Source organism: Camelina sativa, chromosome 11 (genome assembly GCF_030686135.1).
Source record: "Camelina sativa cultivar CO46 ecotype springtype chromosome 11, ASM3068613v1".
Lineage (NCBI taxonomy): Eukaryota > Viridiplantae > Streptophyta > Magnoliopsida > Brassicales > Brassicaceae > Camelina > Camelina sativa.
In genome coordinates, this window is record NC_141890.1 from 24,189,492 (window position 1) to 24,213,809 (window position 24,318).

General features: G+C 33.9%; 4 protein-coding genes across 7 annotated transcripts; 3 read left to right on the forward strand and 1 right to left on the reverse strand.

Annotated features, from left to right (window-relative positions):
* Positions 1-5,477: 5,477 nt before the first annotated feature.
* On the forward strand, positions 5,478-6,641 carry LOC104723992 (transcription factor TT2-like). Of its 2 annotated transcripts, none has more exons than XM_010442433.3 (3): positions 5,478-5,684; positions 5,764-5,893; positions 5,973-6,641. In XM_010442433.3, exons 1-3 carry the CDS (start codon positions 5,546-5,548, stop codon positions 6,487-6,489), a joined length of 786 nt encoding a protein of 261 aa, XP_010440735.1. In that variant the 5' UTR covers positions 5,478-5,545; the 3' UTR covers positions 6,490-6,641. The 2 variants fall into 2 exon arrangements, with proteins under 2 accessions (XP_010440735.1, XP_087329497.1); XM_087473371.1 differs by having other exon boundaries at positions 5,478-5,654.
* A 2,653-nt stretch (positions 6,642-9,294) lies between these two features.
* On the forward strand, positions 9,295-12,513 carry LOC104723993 (O-fucosyltransferase 35). 3 transcript variants are annotated; one of them, XM_087473368.1, is made up of 9 exons: positions 9,295-9,798; positions 9,937-10,009; positions 10,110-10,180; positions 10,269-10,357; positions 10,585-10,717; positions 10,832-11,064; positions 11,250-11,726; positions 11,816-12,054; positions 12,153-12,513. In XM_087473368.1, exons 1-8 carry the CDS (start codon positions 9,754-9,756, stop codon positions 12,033-12,035), a joined length of 1,341 nt encoding a protein of 446 aa, XP_087329494.1. In that variant the 5' UTR covers positions 9,295-9,753; the 3' UTR covers positions 12,036-12,054; positions 12,153-12,513. The 3 variants fall into 3 exon arrangements, with proteins under 3 accessions (XP_087329494.1, XP_087329493.1, XP_087329495.1); XM_087473367.1 differs by having other exon boundaries at positions 11,816-12,513; XM_087473369.1 differs by lacking the exon at positions 9,295-9,798 and having other exon boundaries at positions 9,940-10,009; positions 10,262-10,357; positions 11,816-12,513.
* Positions 12,514-17,027: 4,514 nt separating this feature from the next.
* Positions 17,028-19,171, forward strand: LOC104723994 (serine/threonine-protein kinase PBL13). Its single transcript, XM_010442436.3, has 4 exons — positions 17,028-17,558; positions 17,652-17,787; positions 17,877-18,013; positions 18,277-19,171. The coding sequence occupies exons 1-4, from the start codon at positions 17,148-17,150 to the stop codon at positions 18,934-18,936; spliced, it is 1,344 nt and encodes a 447-aa protein (XP_010440738.1). The 5' UTR covers positions 17,028-17,147; the 3' UTR covers positions 18,937-19,171.
* Positions 19,172-20,743: 1,572 nt separating this feature from the next.
* LOC104723995 (proteasome subunit alpha type-6-A-like) lies at positions 20,744-23,651 on the reverse strand. The gene is made up of 9 exons (XM_087473372.1): positions 23,419-23,651; positions 23,225-23,319; positions 22,952-23,033; positions 22,772-22,868; positions 22,565-22,623; positions 22,332-22,414; positions 21,518-21,613; positions 21,254-21,313; positions 20,744-21,130 (listed from the first exon to the last, which is right to left on the reverse strand). Exons 1-9 carry the CDS (start codon positions 23,492-23,494, stop codon positions 21,038-21,040), a joined length of 741 nt encoding a protein of 246 aa, XP_087329498.1. The 5' UTR covers positions 23,495-23,651; the 3' UTR covers positions 20,744-21,037.
* Positions 23,652-24,318: the final 667 nt, after the last annotated feature.

The window sequence follows — 24,318 nt, forward strand, 5'->3', positions numbered from 1 at the left end:
ATCTCTTTCCCATGCTATACTCTTCTGCCAAAATCTAGTCTAAAGGATACTTCTTTTGGCAGTTTCTGTTCCAAAAAAAACTCATTAATCTCATTCTCTTACTGTAGGTGTGATTTTGAAGATTGGTAAAAGGGGTTTAGATCCAAATAAAGGAAGAGGCTTTATTTCCTTTTGTCCGTCTGTTTCTTGAGAAACATTTTGGGAGTGATTTGACTATTGAGTGATTAGATTGAGAGGATAAGCATCTCTTTGGATCCTTAAGAGATTTTGAGCAGAAAGTTTTGATTTTTTATTCGAAAGGTACAGAGAAGTATGTGATCAATTAAATATGAAAACGAATTAAATTCATGATTATAAAATTGTTTCATTTTTCTGGTGATCAAAGAAAATGGTTTAGGATATGTGAGGTCATCAGTTTGATTTGCCGCGCCTGGACGTCAAGTTAAATTTATGATTTTGTTTATCAGATTTGATTTTATAACACAACTGATTTTTATATTTTAAAAAATTGTGTATCTGAAATTTAATTTTTTTTTCTTAGTACTAATTTTAATTTTTTTTATGAGATAATATTTTATTACCGTAATCAATCATATATAATTTTTATCAAAATATATCAAATAAACCCACGCGTAGCGTGGATTCAAAACCTAGTCTAAAAAAAATAACATAAGTTATGTCAAAAGAATTCTTATTTGTGAAACGTAATAGGAACAACTAATTTAGAAAATATGATTATATCTACATAAAATTTACATGTTTATATCAAAAGCTTTAATCTTTGATTTTTTTCATGATATAATTTTACCGATATATTTTGGGTCTTTTATTCGTGCGGGCCCTTCAATGGAAGATATCAGATGCAATGAAATGGAATCAAAGTATATAAAACCCGCTATATTAATCGAGGATGTAGACACTAATGCATGTTCCAAAGGTAATTCTAGAGTTAGTAGCGTTATAAGTTTCAAAGATTAGTCGGTGGTTGATGTATTTGGTCAAAAGCTAGAGTATTATCTTCTGGATAAATGTCAATGATTCCGGTAATGAAACAAGAGCTGCTTGACCGAGTAATTGAGAAGCAATTTTGTAATTTGGGAATTTGGAACGGTAAACCGTTTTAAAATTGGTTTCAAACCTGATTTATTTGGTTTTCTATCGAATTTGGTTCGTTAACCATTTAAATCCAGGTATATAGAGAAATATATGAGAACTTTTGATTCGGGTAAAAATAAGTTAAGAACTTACGATTCGAGAATATTTGAGATGAGGTCATAGTTCTAAGTAGTTTTGGTACAATACGATACTTCTGAGGAGTAAATAAAGCATCGATCTTTAACGTGATTATGACATATATCATGTTTTGTATTGTTTATAAAGTTTCTATTTTGTATATCTGAATTATCTAAGGCTTTATATATATCATCATGATTATAATATTCAAATTTTTATTTTTCTTATGTTATATTAACTTTTTTTCAATTTCTAAACTTTGATTGGATTGGTCATAAAATCATTGTAATAGAGTAGATAATTTTCACCAGTTGTTCATCCAAAATATCTTTGGAGTAAAAAAAACTAAGGGTTAAAGAAATAATGTCACAAGACAATTTTAGTAATTATAAAAACTATAATTATGTCCAATGCACTAAGGTAAGTCCTTAATGCATAAGGCACCATTACACCAGAGATCGAGTCCTGCTCCCTACAAATATATGGATTAGGCTAATGGGCCGGCCTGTTGTGGCCCAATGGTTGAAAAAAAAACTATAATTATGTCAAGCAACATAAAATTTGTAAAAGACATTTTATAGGTTGGTGATAAAGAGCATACTTTAACAATAAAATAATATAGGGTTTAAGAGCATATTTTTAATGGTGAAACATACAGTAAAATTGTACGTGGTTACTATATTATATGTTGCTTTGATGAATTCTTTGCATGTAAAATATTTTGTAATATTTTGTGAAAAGTTTTTGAAATTTGACAATAATAATATTTTTAATGATGAGTATTTGGCAAAATTTTTGGTGAGATATAATTTAGCTTTAGATTATTGTAATAATTTTTATACTATATTAAAAATATAAAAAAAAATAAATAAGTGTATGAAGGTAAATACAAATATGATTTTGGTGGTGTACAATTTAGCTTTAGATTATTGTAATAATTGTTATAATATATTAAAAATATAAATAAGTGTATGAAGGTAAATACAAATATGATTTTTCTCTAACTAAAATTATTTATATATTTACTTCAAAAATTTAAAAAAATATATTTTTTAAAAATTGTTTAGGGTTTAAGATTTATTCTCTTCAACGATTTCAATACCTGCACATCGTGCGGGCCTTATCTAGTTGCAAATAATAGCAAGTTAGAAGGCTTTTTTTTGGTAGAAAACCTTTCAAATATTTATTTAGTATTTCTATTAACAATCTCATTTTCTAGGTTAGTTTAAAAAAAGAAAATTTGTTAGAAATGCCCTTTTTAGATATCCTTTTTAAAAATACCCTTTTTTTAAAATTTTCTTTTTTGTCCTCTTTTACACAATTACAATAGGGAAATTACCTAGAATATTATTAAAAAGTAGTCTTATTACAATAATAATACGTTTGAAAACTGACTTACTAAAACAATACAAAAAAGTTTGACTATTACTTATAAACCATGGTTGTTTGTTTTATTACAGTAATGCCATTTACATTTAAAGTTATCTTTGATTTTTAAGAGAAAGGGAACACAAAAACCTTGAAGGATCGATTCCTGATTTTTTTGGGATTCTCTTAAATTTGGGTTGACAAAAAACATGAGATTGATTCCTTCTAATTTGATTCATCTTCTTCGACTAAAATCATGGCAAAAGAAAGAAAATTATCAGAGCTGGACAATTGTTTCGTGGGCTCACTATCACTTTCTCTCTCGAGAACAAAGTTGTAGATCTAGTTTTGCCTTTGCGTGAGTTTCGTTTTCTTCTGGTTGATTGTTGTAGGAACTTAGAGAAAGATACGGTCGTGGAAGTGGGCAAAGGCATCTCTCCTAGCTAGGGTTGCAGAAGAAGATATGTTGAAGATGACTACAAAATTACAATAATATTCTTCATTAAAACGGATTTATGGACATACACTAATCTCAAGAACGCTATGTACGTACACCAAACTGCAACATACATTAAACAAAAGAACGTTATGTACGTACACCCAAACTGCAACATGCATAGCTTATATTTTTGACACCTCTATAACTATGTTCAACAGTGGGTTTGACACTTTTATAACTATGCTCAACGGTGGGTTTATTTGTAATTGTGAGAATATGGTGAGAGAATGTGATATTGCACCTTTTAGTTATACATATCTTTATGTGTGGTTGTTTTACTTATCTCCCTAATTAGTCTCAAACAAGATTAAATGACATAGTTCGCTTTATGATGATTGCTATCACGTTTCTCACATAAGTATTTGTTTTGAATGTTACATTAAAATAACTTGTGTACGTACATGTTTTGAATGTTTTGTTTGTAAACAATTTGTGTGTTTATATGCACGTTTATAACTTGTGTATGTATGCGTTCATATGTACGTACACGTTTATATGTAAGTACACGTTCAATTTTAGGTTTAATGAACCTGAAATTACCAGAATATCCTCGTCTTCTACCTCTAACATACGACTGAAAACTCTAATTTCCCCTGCCTCACTTTATTTTTTCACGACTTATGTCTATTTTTTTGGTTTCACTTGTGGGGTTTTTACTCAACTATTATAGATTTTCATCTCAACATCTGATTTCTAACTTAAAAACCTATAAAAAGTGAGTTATATTGTTTGTCTGATTTCTTGGTCGATTATACTCAAATCATGTTGAGGAAGAACAAAGACATAAGCTTCAAAATAACATGTAAATAATGCAAACAAATGTAACATATGTTTTCCAATAGTCACCAAAAAAAAACAAAAACTAAGTCTATCATGTCTAGTATACCATATACTAACTCTAACAAAATATGAGGTATTCTAGTCAGATTTAAATCTATCGCAATAACCAACAATATCTCTACCATATTTTATAAGTCTACCATTACATTTTTATAAATCTGTCAGATAAATCTATTAATTATATAAGTATACCAAAACAATCTATTAACAGCTTAAGTTTGTCAATTATATCTATTGCAACGGTTAATAAGTCTATCAAAAATATCTTCGCTACCAAAAAAAAATCTATCTAAAAACTCGCTCAATTAATAAGTCTATCATCAAACACAATTAATCTACCAAGTTAATCTACCAAGAACATAAATCTACCTAATTAATCTACTTTTCACATAAGTGTACCATCACTACAACTAAATCTTCCATTTTAATCTACCGTACACTTACAGTCTACCAAGTTAATATACCAACTTTCTCTACCATTTTTATGTACCCGATTTGTATACCATCAAACCAACGATAGACTTTCTCCCACTTCCCAATGTTTTTTTTCTTCTTAATGACATTTTCTGTAATTGCATTTTTTCTAACACTAGTTTTAGGGGTACAAATGGTACATAAGTTATTATAGTAATTATCAACCTTTTTGTACTACTCTAGTAATAAGGAAACAATTTAGTAATATTATAGTAACTCTCCCATTATAATATGTGAAATTAATTTTTAGAAAATTTTTTGGGTTGGAATTCTCTATTTTACATTTAGGGTATAGTTTTTAGGAATTAGGGTTTATATATTAAAAATGTTATTTTTGAAAATAGACACCGTAAAAAGATATTTTTGAAAAATGACATAGAAAAAAAAGTATTTTTGAAAATCTCATTTAAAAAAACTAATTATAATAAACATATATATATATATAATTAGGCCAACATTTATATTTGATTATTTAATAATACGTATAACATTACTACAAATGGTGTTATATTGCGCATTTTGTGTAACAAAACTATATTTATAAGATAATTAGAAATGCTGCATTTTAAAAAAATAATTTTTAAAGTTAAGTTAACCAAAAATGTTTATATAATTTTAGTTCAACATACAATTATAAAAAAAAATGATAATTTTGACCACATTCGATTATACTTGATGAAAATGTTCATATTTCTTAACAATAATTCGATTATACGCGGGCCTATTTTACTTACCTATATCTAGATTATCAACATGAGTATAATGACATTATAACCGACTTTAGCCTATTGAAATGGAATAATTTACATAGTTTACTGCATTTGTATTTGTTTTAAAAAAGTAGATGACTGCTCTCAACACTTTTCACACTTAGCATATTAAAAGTTGTTTCTTGATGTTAAAATCTTCCGCAGAATTAATTTCACGAAAACTTAATTATTACCAGGTGAGAAAAGCATTAAAACTTCAAAGTGTGTGTGACAGAGGGTTTTTGAAAGCGACTGCTGTACGGACATTTGCGACAACTCCCCTATAAAGATTTTACTCAGCTAACACACAAAACAGAATATATTCTCAACACAACACTAAAGACAATTTTTACCAACCACAGCCACAACCACAAGAGAGAGAATGGGAAAGAGAACGACTAATGCTCTGAAGAGAGAGGAGTTAAACAGAGGAGCTTGGACTGATCATGAAGACAAGACCCTTAGAGATTACATCACGACTCATGGTGAAGGCAAGTGGAGCACTCTCCCAAACCAAGCTGGTACTAATTTATCTATCTATCTATTCATAGTTACATCATATCTTCTACCTACAATAATTGTCTTTTGCACACACAAAAGGGCTCAAGAGATGTGGCAAAAGCTGTAGACTCCGGTGGAAGAACTACTTAAGACCGGGGATAAAGCGCGGGAACATCGCACCTGATGAAGAAGAACTCATAATCCGTCTCCATAATCTCCTTGGAAACAGGTTTTCACCAAAACACATAGAAATTTTCTTTTTTGTAGTAAAATTATTTGTTACATGACATGTATGATAATTAACGCAGATGGTCGTTGATAGCTGGGAGGCTTCCAGGCCGAACAGACAATGAAATAAAGAACCATTGGAACTCAAACCTCCGCAAAAGACTTCCCAAAACTCAAACCAACCCACCGAAACGTATAAAACATTCGACCAAGAACGAGAACAATGTCCATGTTATACGTACAAAGGCGATGAGGTGCTCGAAGGCTCTTCTCCTCTCGGATCTGTCTCTTCAGAAGCAGAGTAGTATCAGTCCACTTCCTTTGAAAGAACAAGAGATGATGGGTCAAGGTGGGACGTCATCTTCGTTGATGGGAGATCTCGAGTTCGATTTCGATAGGATCCAGTCGGAGTTTTTATTCCCGGATTTGATTGATTTTGATGGTTTGGACTGTGGAAACGTAACATCTCTTGTTTCGTCTGAGGAGATTTTGGGAGATTTGGTTCCAGCTGAAGGTAATCTCGATCTCAATAGACCTTTCACTTCTTATCACCACCATGGCGACGATGAAGACTGGCTCGGAAACTTCAACTGTTGAACCTACCGCAAACATCTATATAGTATTACATACTTTTCTAGCTATACGGACAAAAGTATATGTGTCTGAACGCTTCTAAGTCCTAAAATTCTAACTTACTATAAGGAGAACAAAGAAACAAATAAATTATACAATTTCGAGTGCTGTGGAAATTAGTTTTGTCTTTAACCTAATAATATTTATTTATTTATATTACTGCAAATACGCACGACTTATTTATTTTTTGAAAGATTTTGTTTAATTAATTTAGAGCATACGCCAATGATAGAGCTTTTATTATAGCCTAACTACCGCTTAACCACCACCCTACCATGAATTTCTACTTGCGTTGTTTGTTTGTTCCTAGTAATACGAATCCACTTTACAATATTGTATAACGAAATTTCATTTTAATATACACGAATAGTCTATTCATAGGCAGGCACGGTCATAAATGTAAGGAATTTGTTCTTTTCATTTATGGAATCATCGTATATATACAAATAGATAGTAGATGATTGTTTCGTATATACAGTATACTGAACTTTTTTACTAGATTTAACTTACCACTAAATTTAACCTTTGGTACTTATATTCAGGTGCTATTAAGAGCAGCTCCATTGGTATGCTAAATAGAATACTTTAATCATTTTATAATATATGAATTTTTAATTTAAATTAATTTTAAAAAAAATAACCATATGAGAAACCTATTATGAGTCGTTTCTCATCGTGTTTCTGGAATTCTCTCCTCTTCTCTCTTCCTTTTTTTTTTCTTATAAATATTTTAATGCTGAGAGATTTTACCTACATACGAATGGACGGACCTGTTCTAAGACCCCAATTTCCTGTAGTGAAAACAAAATTGGTTTAAAAGAAAGTGAACTAAGGAGTTCTTTCCTTGGTCGACCCTCTTTTAGCTTCAGACTCAACATTCGGGTTTTTACATCCTAATTTATTGTGTCATTTTTCCTTGCAGTTTGAGCATATCATGATACGTCTGTCTTGCTTTAACTTGGTTTTGGTATTCTTAGGGCATGACTGATTCCAACGCATCATTTGTGATTACGGTTGCAAAAGTTTTCAGAAACGGACAATTACAGTTTCAAAAGCATTGTTAAGTTGAATGATTGATTTAGCGGTTGAAAATGAATGCGTCTACAGAGAAGATTTATGACTAATTGATCAGTGGGTGCGATAGCGGTTAAACAGAAAATTACCAAAATAAATATAATTTACAATTATAAAAAGTATAAAAAACACAAAAAATATATTTATGAAAAATTATAGAAGACTTTTTAAGCTTTTTGTTTGTTCCATTTTAAAAGATTTTTTATAGGTTTCTATGTACTATTTATATTAATTTAATAGTTTATGACTCTTAAAAATACTGCAATATATTTTTCTATTGGTTGAATATTTATAAATAAGAAATTATTTATTGTTTTTTCATTTTGTGTCTTTAGCTAAAAACTTTTATATAATGGGACAGAAGAAGTACAAAAAATTAACATAATTACTAAAGAGACATAAATAATTATTCAAAAAAGAAACAAATAAACTTTATGATGAAACACAAATTATTATTCATATTGGAAAATTTAAAGAGGATGATTAGTGTTTAGAATTAATGTGAATATATATAAACTTTTATAATATATTTTAGATTTATTATTTATGTGATTTTTTTCTTTATTTTTTTAACCTCCCGCTAAAGTCCGTAAACGCAGATACTTGCGTGAAGAAGCTTTTGGAATTTGACGATTTAGGGCGATTTTAAGCAGTAAAAAACGATTTCTTTAATGAATTCCAATCGCTACCAACCGCAATAAATCGGGAAAACTAATAATCAACACCTTACAAGAAGTTTCATTAATTCATCTTTTCCTAGCGTAGTTACTTGGCCTACCACGGTTGCCTTATCTGTTTGGCGGTGGCAAGACATGCAAGCTTGGAAAACTAGCTCACTACCGTGCTTATTTCATAACGTTAAAAATATTTAGAACTTACAAACATTATTGGAAGACGGTACGTGAAAACCAAGAGGGGCTTTATATTCACTTCTTCATCAAGGTTTCCATGAGGAAAAAATATTATAAACATTCATTTAATAAGTATAAATTTCAATCATGCGTTGTAGCCAGTTGAACAAAAATATGTATATACACTATTTTAGCAATCAGAGAAAAATGTCTCATTGTAATCAATGTCTGATATATGTCTTGACAATTTTCATACATCACAAGATATACACACATATATATATATATATATATAAGTCTTATTAGACCGCTCAAGTGAAGTGAGTCATCAGTCGCAAATTCTTAATCTTGAAGATCCATTTACATTCAAGAGCTTTGTTATCTAATAGATAACACTTCCAAATAATATCCAAGTACTATATTATTCAATCATCTGTTAATGTTAATCCTTTACCGCGTCATTAAAGCACCTAGGATCCCAAAAAATTGCGACAGCTGCGAGAAAAGTTCGATAAGAATATGAGATGCAACTGGCCAGAATCAACATATTCAACAACCATAATACTAATACTCAGCTAATGAGAGAATAAATCAAAAGCGGGCACTCAATGTGATTCAATTACGCACATAGACTCTCTTTAAACAAAAAAAAATAACAAAAACTGATTTGTGTCTTGTTTTTTTTTACTTGAACGAGTGTTGGAGGCTAGTCAAGTAGTCATCACCGTCCAAATGCAAAATGAAAAACATAATCACGCAAAGCAAATACATTAGCAGAATTTATGTGCTTGAATCACCCTATCATGCATTTATTAACAATACTTTTATTTTATTTTTTTTTGTTGAACCCTGCTTAGCTCACATTTCTGATGCTAGTACTCTTTAGATTGTTTCTCCACTTGAACATTTGTTGATTCCGGCTTAGGAAGGTCTTCTTGTTTATAACTTTGTTGTAAATTGCGTTTTTTTTTTTTATATGTGTTTGGCTTTTTGTTTCTGTTTCTACAAATTGGTAAATTGCGTTTTGATGTTGCCCAAATGTAGATGTGTGTTTTCCATCTTGAGTGAGGGCTGCTTGCTTAGAATCTTTACATTTGTTGATGTTAGTAGTGTTGAACGTGTTTCTCTGGTTGAAATTTGTGGCTTTGGAAGATGGGAGAAGAAGGCTTTAAACATCTTACATGAATCTGTTAAATTTTTCTAGGATTTATCCAACTCAATTCCCCGAGTAAATCTACTTGATCGTAGCTCCCATGATTATATCTATAAAGATGGAGGGAATGATGTTGATCCAACTTTGGTTATGGTTGCTTCACACTTGGTGGGCGACCAAAACAGTGTAGTTGAAGTAAGTTTTATCTCTGCGTATCATCTTTTCTTCCACTGCTTCAATTGGCACAAGTTTTCAAGTTGATTTAATTTGCAGCTTCATTCCCTACTCTCCTAAATCTTGCTACTGAAATCTTTTGCTCTATTCTTCATTCAGTATTCAGGTGTTTGGGCAAAACCTGAGAGTGGAAATTTCTCGCAGTGCATTGACAGTTCAAGGAGTCGCAAAAGTATGCAATATAAACTGTTAGTCCTGTTAGTAGCTTAGCAAATCTAAACTTTTTGTTGTCTTCTTTAAGTCCTGACCATATTAGTACACATTTTCTGCAGAGTTAGGTGCTATTACGAATGGCTACCTTCTTATAAATGCTAATGGAGGACTTAACCAAATGAGATTTGGGGTCAGGCTTTTGTGTTTTCTCATCGTTTCTCTAGTTATCTTCTGTTTATAAGTTCTAGGCTGATGCGTTTAACTATTTTAGAATGCAGATATGTGATATGGTTGCAGTGGCTAAAATAATGAAGGCCACTTTGGTGCTTCCCTCACTTGACCACAGCTCATATTGGGCAGACGACAGGCTAGTTCCTGACTTTATTACTAATTTAATTATTCTCATGCCCTTACGAAGCACGTAACTTGTTAGCACTCTGTAGATTTCACCTAATTAAACAATTAAAAAAGTTATCTTGTTCCTAGCCTACTAAAGATAAATAATGAAAGCTCAACCATAGTCATGATAGGTGACTATCAGTTGGTTATATTGTCTATTCATTAGCTTATTTCCTAATATCACCGAGTTTGCAGTGGCTTTAAGGATCTATTTGATTGGCAACACTTCATTGAGGAATTGAAGGATGATATTCACATAGTTGAGTCGCTTCCACCAGAATTAGTCGGAACCGAGCCTTTCGTTAAAACACCCATATCGTGGTCTAAGGTCAAGATTGCTTTCTTGCTATTTGGTTATTATTGGGGTCCTCTGGCTCACTAGTTTTTGCGTACAATTGTTTACAAGAAGACCCTCAGTAATTAAAAAAATTCCTTGTTACAGGTTGGTTACTACAAGAAAGAGGTCCTTCCGTTGTTGAAACAGCATATCGTAATGTACTTAACCCACACAGATTCCCGGCTCGCTAATAATGACCTACCTGATTCTGTACAAAAGCTTCGTTGCCGAGTAAATTATAAAGCTCTGAAATATTCAGCTCCAATAGAGGAACTGGGAAACATTCTAGTTTCTAGAATGAGGGAGAACAGAGGTCCATACCTAGCTCTTCATTTAAGGCGAGTAGCTTTCTCTATTTCTCTATTTGTCACTTCATATTTATTGACATTGGGCCGTATGCCAGTTTATTTAGATAGATCTAGATGCAAGTCTAGTTTGAATGTGCTTGGTGTATAGCTCATGCAGAGACACTGAGTAATCCCGATAAAGTTTGGTTTTATTATAAGCATATTATCCTCTACAGGTATGAGAAGGATATGCTGGCTTTCACTGGCTGCAGTCACAGTTTGACAGCTGAAGAAGACGAAGAATTACGGCAAATGCGATATGAGGTTAGTCACTGGAAGGAAAAAGAAATAAATGGAACAGAGAGAAGATTGCAAGGTGGTTGTCCCTTGACTCCGAGGGAAACCTCGCTTTTCCTGAGGGCTTTAGAATTCCCATCCAGCTCCCGGATTTACCTCGTAGCTGGTGAAGCTTATGGAAATGGAAGCATGGATCCCCTCAACACAGATTTCCCCAACATTTTCTCACATTCAACTCTTGCCACCAAAGAAGAGCTGAGTCCGTTTAATAATCACCAGAACATGTTGGCTGGTTTGGATTATATTGTTGCACTTCAGAGTGCGGTATTTCTCTACACATATGATGGGAACATGGCGAAAGCGGTTCAAGGTCACAGGCGATTCGAGAACTTCAAAAAGACCATAAATCCAGACAAGTAAATTCTCCCGTATACTGTTTGTACCTGCTCTAGGTTGTTGTAATATTTTTGTATCATTTTTGTTCACATATTCTTTTTCGATGCAGGATGAACTTTGTGAAACTTGTTGATTCATTGGATGAGGGGAGAATATCTTGGAAAAAGTTTAGTTCCAAAGTGAAAAAGCTGCACAAAGACCGAAATGGAGCTCCATATAACAGAGAGTCAGGGGAGTTCCCAAAGCTGGAAGAGAGTTTTTATGCAAATCCTCTTCCCGGGTGTATATGCGAGACTAAAGAAGAAGAGGATAGGATGCGACGGACATAAACATGGGCAGATACTTCTGGTAATATTTTTTAGTAGCCTGAGTTTTACAGTTAGCAAAAAAAAAAAAAAAAAAAAAAAGATGAAGCGGACTGTGATTTTTTTGCCTCCTGAAACTAGAGAGGGTGATTGAGATTACCAAAGCTCAAAGATTGAGCAATTGGTTTCAAAGAGCCAAATTAAAGAAACTACGGGGACAGTAACTTACTGCATCTTTTGTAAGAAAAAACCGCGCTGAAACGTTCACGGTTCATCCTCAGTCAAATTATACGGACAAAGCTTGCCTCTAGCTATGGCCATGGAGATTTGTGGAAGTGGGTAAACAATAGGATTCATTGTTTGTAAGTCTACAGTTGTCATTTTTTGTGTTGCCTTAACTCGAATCAACTTTTTGTTCTTTTATACGCATTAATAACATAGAATATAATGTATTGCTGCATGTATCTTTTTCGAGCTGTTGATGAAAGTGTTGTTATCTTTATTCAGCAGCTTACATTTTAGAGATCGTTCAACCAATCTCATGGTTTTACAAGTTGCAAACGCAAGACTGCTTGATCGAGAGACTGTTAAACAGTTTAAAAAAAGTAAATTTGTAGTAATAAAAAAAAAAAAAAATAGTGATTATTTTGTTTCATCATTAAAGTAACGTGCAATGTGTGGAATGGATTTTTCAAAGTAATATGAGACAAGTTACACAAGAGTCTCATCCCATCATATTGCATCAGAGTCTTTGTGCTGTGCAGACTACATTGAAGACCCTTTCCGTTAAACGCTTGCCCCACGCGCATAGACTGAACATGAATATTCAGCCCCCCATACAATATCTTATATCATGTAGTCTAGTCTTGTTCATTAAATTGCATAATATACCCTCTTCTTTGCCAACGGGTTCCCGTGCCGCCTTCTTGTCAAAATGGCAACGAAAGTTTGTAATTTATTTTTAAAAGTCAATAAAATTTAGACATTTAATGCATCAGGAGAATTTTTTTTTAATTACTTTTTGTACATGTTTTCTGATATTTTTTTGAAAAATTGAATTGATATGTTTTGCTTACTCTGAATAGAAAATGAACTATTCAAAAAACATGTACAAACAAAATATTAGGGGAGTATGTTTTCATTTATGTTTTTATTTGCATTTTCATTTTTTTTAGTGAATGACTATTCATCTATTGTTATTGTATTTTCATTTAAATAGAGGTCAGAAGCTCTATGGAAAAATTGTGGTTCAATTTTATGTTTTCTTAGGGAGAATTAGAATACAAAGACAAACTAAATAAACAATGAATAGTTTTGCTTCTTTTATATATTATATGGATTTTTTTTTTTTTTGAACAAAATATATTATATGGATAAAAACTTTAATGTTTGGGGTGAACATTCTAATTATTCCAACAATGTTGATCTTTTAGTTAGCTCCAAGAACATTCACAATTTCATATCGGATGACACATTTTTGCTAGGGGTTTCTTAAATTCATTACAGTTCAGAACTTTAACCCTAAAAAACTGAAGCTCCCCATATTTATTAACCTATTAATTAGTATTTAGTGTTGTTCAAAAAAACCCAAACCTAATGTTTTAAAAAATCCAAATGAAATATTTCCAGTATCTATATGAATCTTAGGGAGTGTAGTCAAATATAGTCATATCGGGAGATAGCTAGAATTCTCTCCCAGGCACGACTATCGAGGAGGCTCTTTCAACCTTTTTCTCCGGCGCCGGTGAGGCTTCTGCTCGTCGGCGTCGGGATCCATCCGGTCCTCTACCCTCTCATTTAATTTTTACTCTTTCTAGTGTACCTTTTCACCTTTATTCCCCGTTTTTTCCCTTTTTTAAACTACCCCAACCCGAATAACTCCTCTCTCTGATCCACACCAAAACCGCCGTATGATCCCGTCGATCTCCACTTTACCGAAGAGACCCTCTTCGCAAATCTCGGGAAGCCACTCTTCTCAGCCCTTCCTATGGCAAGTTACTACGAAGCGAGGATTTTCCTCAGTGGACTTAGCTTCTATCGTCGATTCAAACCGAAGCCACCAACTGATTCCGCCGAACTTTCATTCACCGGAGATGTGCTCTGCTTCGCAACCATCTCTGTTTGACTCGGACAGTCGCCTCAGCCAGCTATCATCTCGGAAATCGGTCATGATACTAGGATTTTCCCCAGTGAACCTAGTTACAAAAGACGATCCCTGCCACGGCCACTGCAAGAACCCGCCGATCTATCACTCATTGGAGAATCTCTCTACACCGCAGATCTCTCCGTCAGTCTCGGGCGGCCGACAACTTGACCAATCTGTGCGGCGTTCTCTTGGAAACCTACGGTTTCCCTTAGTGGACCTAGGCCTCAAGACAAGCCCATTAGTACAAAACGAGGTAAACCCATTTATTATCCTAAGGTTGGTCAAAATATTAAGCCCATGTTATTTACTTCATCGTCCATGGATTATCATTGCCGAGTCTTGCTTCGCTTTCCTTTGCTCTTTGGTCGAAGACTCCATTGGAGAAAGGTAACAATAGTGCTGGTATGCTTATTCATATCTCTTGTACGGAACATGGCCTTAGCTGTTACTAGGGTTTTGAGATTTGGCTATAGAAGATTACGGTTATTTCGCCTTCGCTCCTTGATTTGCTCTAGCGATAGTTGTACCCTGGATCTTGAGCACCTTTTGCTCATTGACGGTTACCAACTAAGCTGGCTACGTGATGATTCCAAGCATCACTTCCCAACTACCTCCATCACATGGATCCCGTACCAAGCAGCCCTTATTGCGCCTCTGCGAAGTGATCCAACCTTTATTCTTTGGGTTTCAAAGCAACCCCTAACCGACTACATCAACATAGTCCCTGGTTTCTCTGCCGTCCTGTTACTGTGGGTTCCTATCGCCCCGGTGGACATTGATGCATTGATACTCTTGTTAACGTCACAATGTCTTATGACAGTGACCATTCACCTGTCCTTTGAAGCTCTTGCCGATGGTCCCTCGATGTACCAAGATCTCACATGTACCATTGGGTTCCCAAACCTATGGATCATAGCTCTCCTGGGTACAACTACAATCGATGAACTCCTTTTATCACATTTTGGCATTGGGGAATGCTCTCTTTTTATTGTCTCAAACTTTGCCTGCTGCCTCATCTCTGTACTTGTAATGGCTACCTATATTGAATGAATGAAGGCACAAGGTTTTGACAAAAAAAAAAGGGGAGTGTAGTCAAATTAACATTTTAAGTGATTTGTGTAAAATTTACAAATTTTCTGTTATTCAATCATATTTTAAAAAGTTTAATAAAATTTATTGTTATTGAACTAATGATTTAAAAATTTACTATAACATCCACTATTATTCAAAATAATTTGTGGATTTAGATTTTAATGATTTTATGAATTTTGGAGGTTTTGAAAAGATTTTTTAGTTAAAAATATAGAAATCCAAATCTCATGGTTTTAGTTGGGATTTGAAAATTTTTTACAATAAATCATATTAATTTTTCTAAAATCATCAAAACATTTAGAATTAGATTGAATACACTCTCTTAGATTCTATAACCGAGAAAATTGAAAACGACCTGAATTTGTATGTGTACATCCTTACTTTTACTTTTATTTCTTCTAAAGAAAAGAAATGTGGTTAACAAAAGAAAGTAGTTTTATCTCAAACACAGAACACGATAAAATTTTGAGAAAAGTAAGTTACAAAAAATTAAAAACTTAAAAGTATATCTCAGTTTGAAACAAAAAAAAAAAAAAAAATTACACCAAGTCCAAAAATTAGTTAATATAATTTTATCAACTCTATATATCAAGTTATCAACTCTCTCTCTCGTGAAACTTGAACCCCGATTTAGGATTCAAAAAGTTGCAAAAGGATGTAGCGTCATTTCGTGGGACCAAGCAAATGTCAACAACTCAGAGTGAAGAATTCCCTTTTCTTCCCCAACGCGCTCACAAATACTTTCCACATCAACTGCTTTCGTTTCATATATAGTTGTAAAGTTTCCACATCAAACCAAATATAGTTTTTTATACCCTTAATAAAGAAGAAGATGACACAAATATTTTATCAGGTGTTCTAGAAGCTTGACTCACTCGCCTATTGCAAATTCCACCAAATCATTTTTATTTTGAACGAAACTTCTGTGATCTTCAAATCATTTTTATTATCCTCTTTTTTTTTTTCTTGGATAATAGTGAGTGCAACCCTCTTCCACCATTTTTTTCTATTCATAAACATTTTATGGGTGTCTTAACATTAAAATAGAGACATTCTCATTTTTAGAGGTCTAAATTTGAAGATACTCTCCTATTTTTATTTTTCATTGCTTTTGTTCTTTTAAGACACTCCCAAAAAAATAACTAATGCTGGTGCTCTTAGAATGTTTCTTAAGTTCATCTCTAGCTTTTTTATTCAAGAAAAATCGTTATATAAATGTCGTTTTAGAACATTGGCTCGTTACTCTAATAACTTCTTTGACAAGGAGTATAATGAACTTCTTGATGATACATTTATTTATCTAGCTATCCAGATGTTTTCAACGTTTTTTGGTCAACCATTAATAGATTCGGTTAGTGACATTTTAAGGACATTAATATAAATGGTTTGATTGTTTTCGGCTATTTTTTCTTTCTGAAGTCAGTCAATTAATGAATTTTTACTATTCTTATTTATCATTGTATGAAAAGGTATTATATGATTGTATTCAAAATTCTAATAGGAAAACGGGTAAACATGTCAATTTCTTCTCCCTTTTAGCCGTCCACTCACGACTATGAATGAACTCACTCGTCTAAAACATTAAATTACATGACAATGTCAAACCGCTGTTAAAACTTGAGAAAGAAGTATAAAATCTCCACCTCAAGAAGTCGTCGTCCTATTTCTCTAATAAACTATTAATTCTCAAAATAGAAAACACTTGTTTTTTGCCTTTTAGGTAAGAAATGTTCTTTGAGAAAAGAAAAACATAGTTGTTAGTAAATATGAATTAGGAAAATATTAGTTAAAGTCTTGGTCCTCTCTTCTTGGACTACTTTAAAAGCTCTTTCTCCCAATACAAACCAAAACCATTAGGAAAAAAAAACAAAACAAAACACCTCTCCAAGAACAAAACAATGGCGGTGAAGAAGAAATCTTCTTGGAGATGTTTAATGGTTTCTTGTTTCCAAGATCAAGACATCATAAATTCTCCCAAAAAGGCAAAGAAAAATGATGGTGAAGGTGTGATCACCAAACAGAAATCGTTTCTTGGATTGTCGATTCTAGACATAAGCGATCCGAGTTCAACAACCTTGTCTGAAGATCTTTCAATCTCTCTTGCTGGCTCTGATCTCCACGTGTTCACACAAGCAGAGCTCAAAGTCATAACACAAAGCTTCTCTTCTAGTAACTTCCTTGGTGAAGGAGGGTTTGGTCCGGTTCACAAAGGGTTCATCGACGACAAGCTCCGTCCTGGTCTTCAGGCTCAGCCCGTTGCCGTTAAACTTCTTGATCTTGATGGCCTTCAAGGTCACCGTGAGTGGATGGTTCGTACATACATCTCCGTAGCTAAATCCTCTGTTTGTGATAAAAGATGATGAGTCTAAATATCTAATCTTTTTGGGGGTAAACTTTTTCAGACGGAGGTTATGTGTCTAGGGAAACTAAAGCACCCGAATCTGGTGAAGCTGATCGGATATTGCTGCGAGGAAGAACATAGACTTCTCGTTTATGAGTTCATGCCTCGTGGAAGTTTAGAGTCTCAACTCTTCAGAAGTGAGTTGACTTTTTTTATTTTGTTATCAACTATCAAATCAAATGATCTATTCCTTTCAAGAACAAGAACTGATGAAACTGGTTTGCAGGGTGTTCCCTACCGCTGCCTTGGTCAACGAGGTTGAAGATCGCTTACGAAGCTGCAAAGGGTCTACAGTTTCTCCATGAAGCCGAGAAGCCTGTCATCTATCGCGATTTCAAGGCCTCCAATATCTTGTTAGATTCTGTAAGCAACCAAGTCTCAAATTTCTTCTTCATTGATCTTAAGGGTTTGTAGATTACTAATTCTCGGAAGCGGTATTAAACAAAAAAAAATAATATATATATATATATGGCCTTACCATATAAATTTACATAAAATGGACGTATTTGTATCCACAAATTGTGAATGGTGAAGGAAAAGGGTCTTGGCCGCAAGTTCCATCCATGACCGCCATTCAAAAGTCTAATTGTTGGATTTGACTAATTTTGATTTTTTTTTTTTTTCAGGATTATACAGCAAAGCTCTCGGACTTCGGGCTAGCAAAAGACGGACCACAAGGGGATGCAACACATGTGTCAACACGGGTGATGGGCACACAAGGGTACGCGGCACCAGAGTACATAATGACAGGTCATTTAACGGCTAGGAGTGACGTGTACAGCTTTGGGGTAGTGTTACTTGAGCTGTTGACGGGTAGGAGATCGGTGGACAAAAAGAGATCCTCAAGGGAACAAAGTCTCGTTGACTGGGCTCGTCCAATGCTCAACGACGCACGTAAACTCGGGAGAATAATGGACCCGAGGCTCGAAGATCAGTACTCCGAGACCGGAGCACGAAAGGCAGCAACTCTAGCTTACCAATGCCTAAGATACCGACCAAAGACAAGGCCAGACATCAGCACCGTTGTCTCAGTTCTCCAAGACATCAAAGATTACAATGATGATATTCCCATTGGGACGTTCACTTACACGGTCCCTACTAAGCCAAGCCGTGAAGTTAAAGAGATTACAATTCTCCAAAACTACGACAAGCCTCGCAACGTTCAAAAGAGTGATCAACAACAAAAGTTCCGGTCGCCCGCACATACTGCACGAAACCACCGGATAACTTTGAGAAATGGATTGAACTCACCAATGCGTAATGAGGCTGGAGGGGAACGGTACTGAATTACTGATTGCTTAAACCCATTCATAAAAAAAAAAAAAAAAAAATACATAAAATGTAAATATTAATTATAATTCTACATCAAAGAAAAAAAAGAATTTCTAGTATAGGTTTTGTCTAGATGGGTATTATTTTTTTCGTGAGGTTTTCAATTGTTTTTTTTTTTTCTTCTTTTGGTTTGATTCAATCAAAAGCAAGCGAAATGGACACATAAGAAAAATGTTGTTGTTTTTTTTTCTATACAAGTTGTGTCACAACTTTGGTCTAAGAAGTTACAAGAAAAAATAAACCTTTGGTCATTAGATAGACGCGTTATATAAATCACTCGTCTCTGTCCTCTCTTTTCTTTAATGCTATATTCTATTCATCCACGTCTTTAGTAGCTGTAATTTAATAAAGTCCGTCCAAAATTACAATCATTTTGTCTGTAATGCATGACACGAACCTATATGACTTGCACATTGTTCATTTTTTTATTGTAAGTTCTCAGAATCACTTTGTTTTATTTTATTTTCTTTTTGTACTGTCGGAGTTGGTGCAATGCAACATAGCAAACAACAACCAAACTGGTATAAACGGTTAGGAGGTGAGGGCAAGCATCATCTCTGTGTGCAAGCATCATGCTTCATGCCTATGCAAACATTACCAACCAACTCGTATCAGAGCAACATATTATTTTTGCAATGCCAACCACCTGAAGTTAATCATTCTTATTTTGGAAAACGAGAATGATTCTTCACTTTTCAATTTTTTTAGGTTATAGGACATTCTACAAATGAAACCTTAGAAAAAAAAAAATCTGATCATTCTCGATATTGGAGATCAAATCTTGCGGAAGCTCACCAACTACTAGACCCTAACAATGAACAACATGATTGAAAGGCCATACATATCAAAGTATCTCCCTAAATGTGTATATCTTACACTAAGTTTCTATACCATAACTTAAAAACTAATCAAGTTAACAAATGAAAATATTGATGAATTTGAAGATAGTTTCTTATTAGGGGTTATTGGTTTGATATTTGAATAGAGTTTTAAAGATTTTAAATGTTAGGTAGAATCTGTTGTTATTAGATCAAAATTTTGTTAAACTCTGTTAAAGTTTAGTGTTATTAGTTTGTGATTTGTAAAAAATCATTTAAAGTCCTAACAAATTTGGGTTATTAGATTCAGACTTTTATAAAGTCATTAAAAGTTTTGTGTTATTCCATTAAAACAAAAAAATCTAGGATTGTTAATGAGTTCAATTATTATGTTATTGGTTCATGTTTTTAGACTCTTTCTTCACAAAATAAAGTCATAAAAAGTATAACAAAAATACAGTGATTGTTTGGAAGACTTTACAAATTTTAGAAAACTAATCTAACAAAACTCTCTATCAATCTTTAACAATCTTTCACTTATTCACTTTTAATGATTTTGTTGTACTCTTCAAAAATCTTCATAAATTATCAATAACAATCTTTCACTTATTCACTTTTAATGATTTTGTTAAACTCTTCAAAAATCGTCATAAATTAAAATCCAATACCACCTTGACCATAACGATGAGGTTATTTATTGATGATAATTTGAAGATAGTTTCTTATTTCACGGCCAACTAATTTAGTTTGATCATCGGCCAACTAAAATAGTTTCTTATTTCACGGCCAACTAACAATCTTTCAATTATTCACATTCACTTGCAAATGTAACATGATCAAAGGAGGAGCTAACTAAAATGGGTCAAAAGAAAGAAACCTCAGAAAAGGTCTCTGATGGGCAAAGAGAGAGAGAGAGAGAGAGAGAGAGAGAGAGAGAGATGACTTGAACACAAACAAAGGTCTCAGATCTAAATCAATCCGTAAAAAAGGTCATTACAATAAAACTGAAAAAAGTTTGCTTGGCATCATTTCTGAAGAGTCAAAAGACTTCAGATGCTCTGACAAGTGACAAACCTTACAGTGCTTTTTTTTTTTTTTCAAAGTTTGCTGGGTTGACTAAGTGAATTAAAATAGGGAAGGACAACCAAACGAAAGATCGATAGAGAGTGATCACTTAGCGAAATATCTGAGAAAGCAAAGCAACTTAACGTAACTCATACTTGTTTCACTAACTCGATCAGTCTCGTTCACTAATGGCTGTCAAATGCTCATCAATCTCCTCTGTTGTCAATGCACGGAATAGCGGATTCTCAGCTCTCACCACTCCAACCTATCATTCCACCAACCGGTTTGATAAGATATATCAACCACAAAATGAATAATGACTACTTCAATCTGTACATAATGTTTTGCCATTTAAAAATTTGGGTATTACGAGAAGAGTTTTATATACCTCAATCTCAGTAGCCTTGAAGTCTTCTTGAAGAACAGATTGCAAAGCGGATATGGCAGTCTAAGAAAGTACACAAAACACAAAGTGAGGAACAATGTGCATTTGGTACATGCATATACAATAATAATCGATTTGTAAATTACACTTTAAAAACGGTGCCCTTACACAGGAAACATCAAAACTATTCACCCGGAAAATGAACATATGCTCTACCATATTAGAACATAAACAGGCAAAAATGTCAAAGTTAATGCATATAATCACCTGCACGGTTTCATTAAATGTGAAAGCTGGGTTTTCTTTCATTTTCTTCTCCAAGAAATTGACTGCTTCTTGTTCCTTCATACCAGCACTAGTTGCCTGCACGAATATAGGTTTCGTATTTATTAGCTGCTTCTCAGATTACATAGGACTTCAACATGAAAAATCCACGCAAGAGAGAACAAAATTGTGTATATTCTCTAGAGATCTTAGTCATATGGTCCACAAGACTCATGTTTAACCTGTATGCAATTATGTGATTGAATAGGTACACAAAACGTGACACATTTTTGTTTCGACCTACGATCAACCAGTATCTAAAAGTATAAATGATTATGTTGCTTAAAAACCTAAATACATTCAAGATTTCTGAAAAGTGTTAAGATCAGCGAGAGAAAGACAAGATTGAAAAAGTTTCTTCTATTCTTCTTTGTAAATCTTCAATGAAAACAACCCAAGGAAAACCAGATACAAAGAACCAAAGTGAAAGTTAGGCTACGTTATAGAGTCCCCAAACTATCCCAAAGCCCAAAAGGCTTACCACAAATAACCCAAATAACCAAAAGCTTCTGCAGTTATGACAACCTCTTATTATACTATTTACACTTATGCTTATTATCACAAAGACTTATAGACTGAGGCATTTTCTTCTATGTTAATCACAAGCAGTAAGTAGTGTTTAGTGCGTGTCAATATGCTTGTAAGAACATGCTATTGAGATAGGTTATCAAAATCGTGATGCAGCCAGCAAAGGCAATGAAAACAGCAAGCATGAGAAAACAAGTTTAGTTAAAGCATAAACTAAGAGTGATAATACCTTGTGACCGTAAAAATGTCCAGCTGGGTCACATTTGTAAAGTAAGGGACCATTCTCTTCATCAACGCCCAATACCATAGCAACTTCATATTACATATAGAGAGACAACAAAAACAATTATTTTTGTCAACTAATAAGATTTATCAAAATGTGAAGGCGATAAGTAAATAAAAAAAATGTACGAAAGTAATGTATAACTTTGTCTTAAGAAAAGAAAGAGATAGCAGGCTTACCAACTCCAAGGGGTCTCATGTAAGCATGTTGAGTGTAGACCTGTGACTTGTCTGCGATCCTGTAAGCAAGATAGTTATTAATCAGCAACCTCAGTTATATAAATTTATCACAGGAGAGCTCGATAAACTATAAGCCAGCCTACACTAAAGAGCTAAGAACCGCATATGAAAAAAAAAAGAGAGGAACAGGTCAATAAACAAGTATACCATTTAGCGAGAATGTCGACAGGCATCTCGTATCCATAAGTGAAGCGAAATTCAGCTGCTTCATTCCTTGCTTGTTGGACCAAAGACCTTGCATCAGCTGAACATATAAAAATTTCACATTTTAAATCTACCAGTGCAGAAAGGATCATGAACTCTACAACTTTAAGAGGAGATACAAACCTGTGATGCCAGTAGCAACCAATCCAATGTACTTGGTGATCGGGAACAGATGTGTAACACTAGACTGATCTAAAAGCTTGTCCTGTAGCAACCCCCAAAAAAAAAACGTTAAAGATAACTAAAAACCCTAATGGGTGAGATCTGCCAACAGATCCTAAACCTACTCGAAACCTCAACGGTTCAATTCATTGTATCGACGGCGATAAAAGATGCAAACTTTTTTGCAAACCCTAAAGACGAGAGAGAGAGAGAGAGAGAGACGAAGTGACTCACCGGAACTTTCTTCTGGGTAACGACGCAAACGGAATCTTTCCCTCGAACTCCGATAGAAGTGATACCAGATGTTTTCACGGCCTTGAAGGCATATTCTGCTCTCAAACCAAAACAGTGTATTCAGCACTTTTTTTTTGGTGAAGCTACAAAGAAAAAGAAAAAGAAGGGATTGAATCGTTTCGAGTAATACTGACCTACTTGAAAGAGACGACCTTCAGGAGAGAAGATAGTGATGTGACGATCATAGCCAGCTCCGCTTCCTCTACTCATCTTCTTCGATTCGATTCGGGGTTTGGGTTTTCTTCTGCAGTGAATCGGAGATTTGATTTTGATAATAACAAAAAGGAACGGAATTGAATTCTTTCTGTCTTTCTCTTCAAGACAGAAGAAAAAAATTGTTCAGTGTGTTTTCCCATTGTGCCCCTCCGATGATCTTTTTATTTACTCTTTTGCCACTTATGATTTAAGTTCGGACCGACGTAATATTTCCCCCTTGGAACTATCATATCTTGCCAGCTCCCCATCGATCTTCGATATCTTACCAGTTCTCCTTCGGACTTATATTCTCCGCTTATTTCCGCCTGAATCCATACTTATACGCCTATTTCCCCATCGAACTTGATTTACTCGGTTTTGGTACAAAACCTGATAGAAACCCATGTTAAACCGGTATGAAACCAATTTAGAATCCGGGTAACATATACAACCCGACCCGACTTCTTCTTCTTCTATTTTAAAACGAGAAACCCCAAATTGGCAACTAAGAACCCTAAAAATCGAAATTGAAAAGGAAATCTCTCTCTATTTCTCTCAAAATCATGAGCAATGTCTCTGGATCTTCGAGCGGTTCGACAAATGTCCGCGAAAGATGAAGAGTTGTTGGTGTACCTAAGAGATGTTGGTGTGGAGAAGCAATTGTGGCCAAAACTTCCAAATCCGACCATAACCCAAATCGACGATACTTTTGTTGTGTATATGCAGCTGGAAATAAGGTAATATGAAGAATGACATTCAAGTTTATGGTCTAGCTTGTTATTAACTCGGTTCTAAATGATAACCAAATCAATCTAGCTTATGAATGACAATCACGTTTT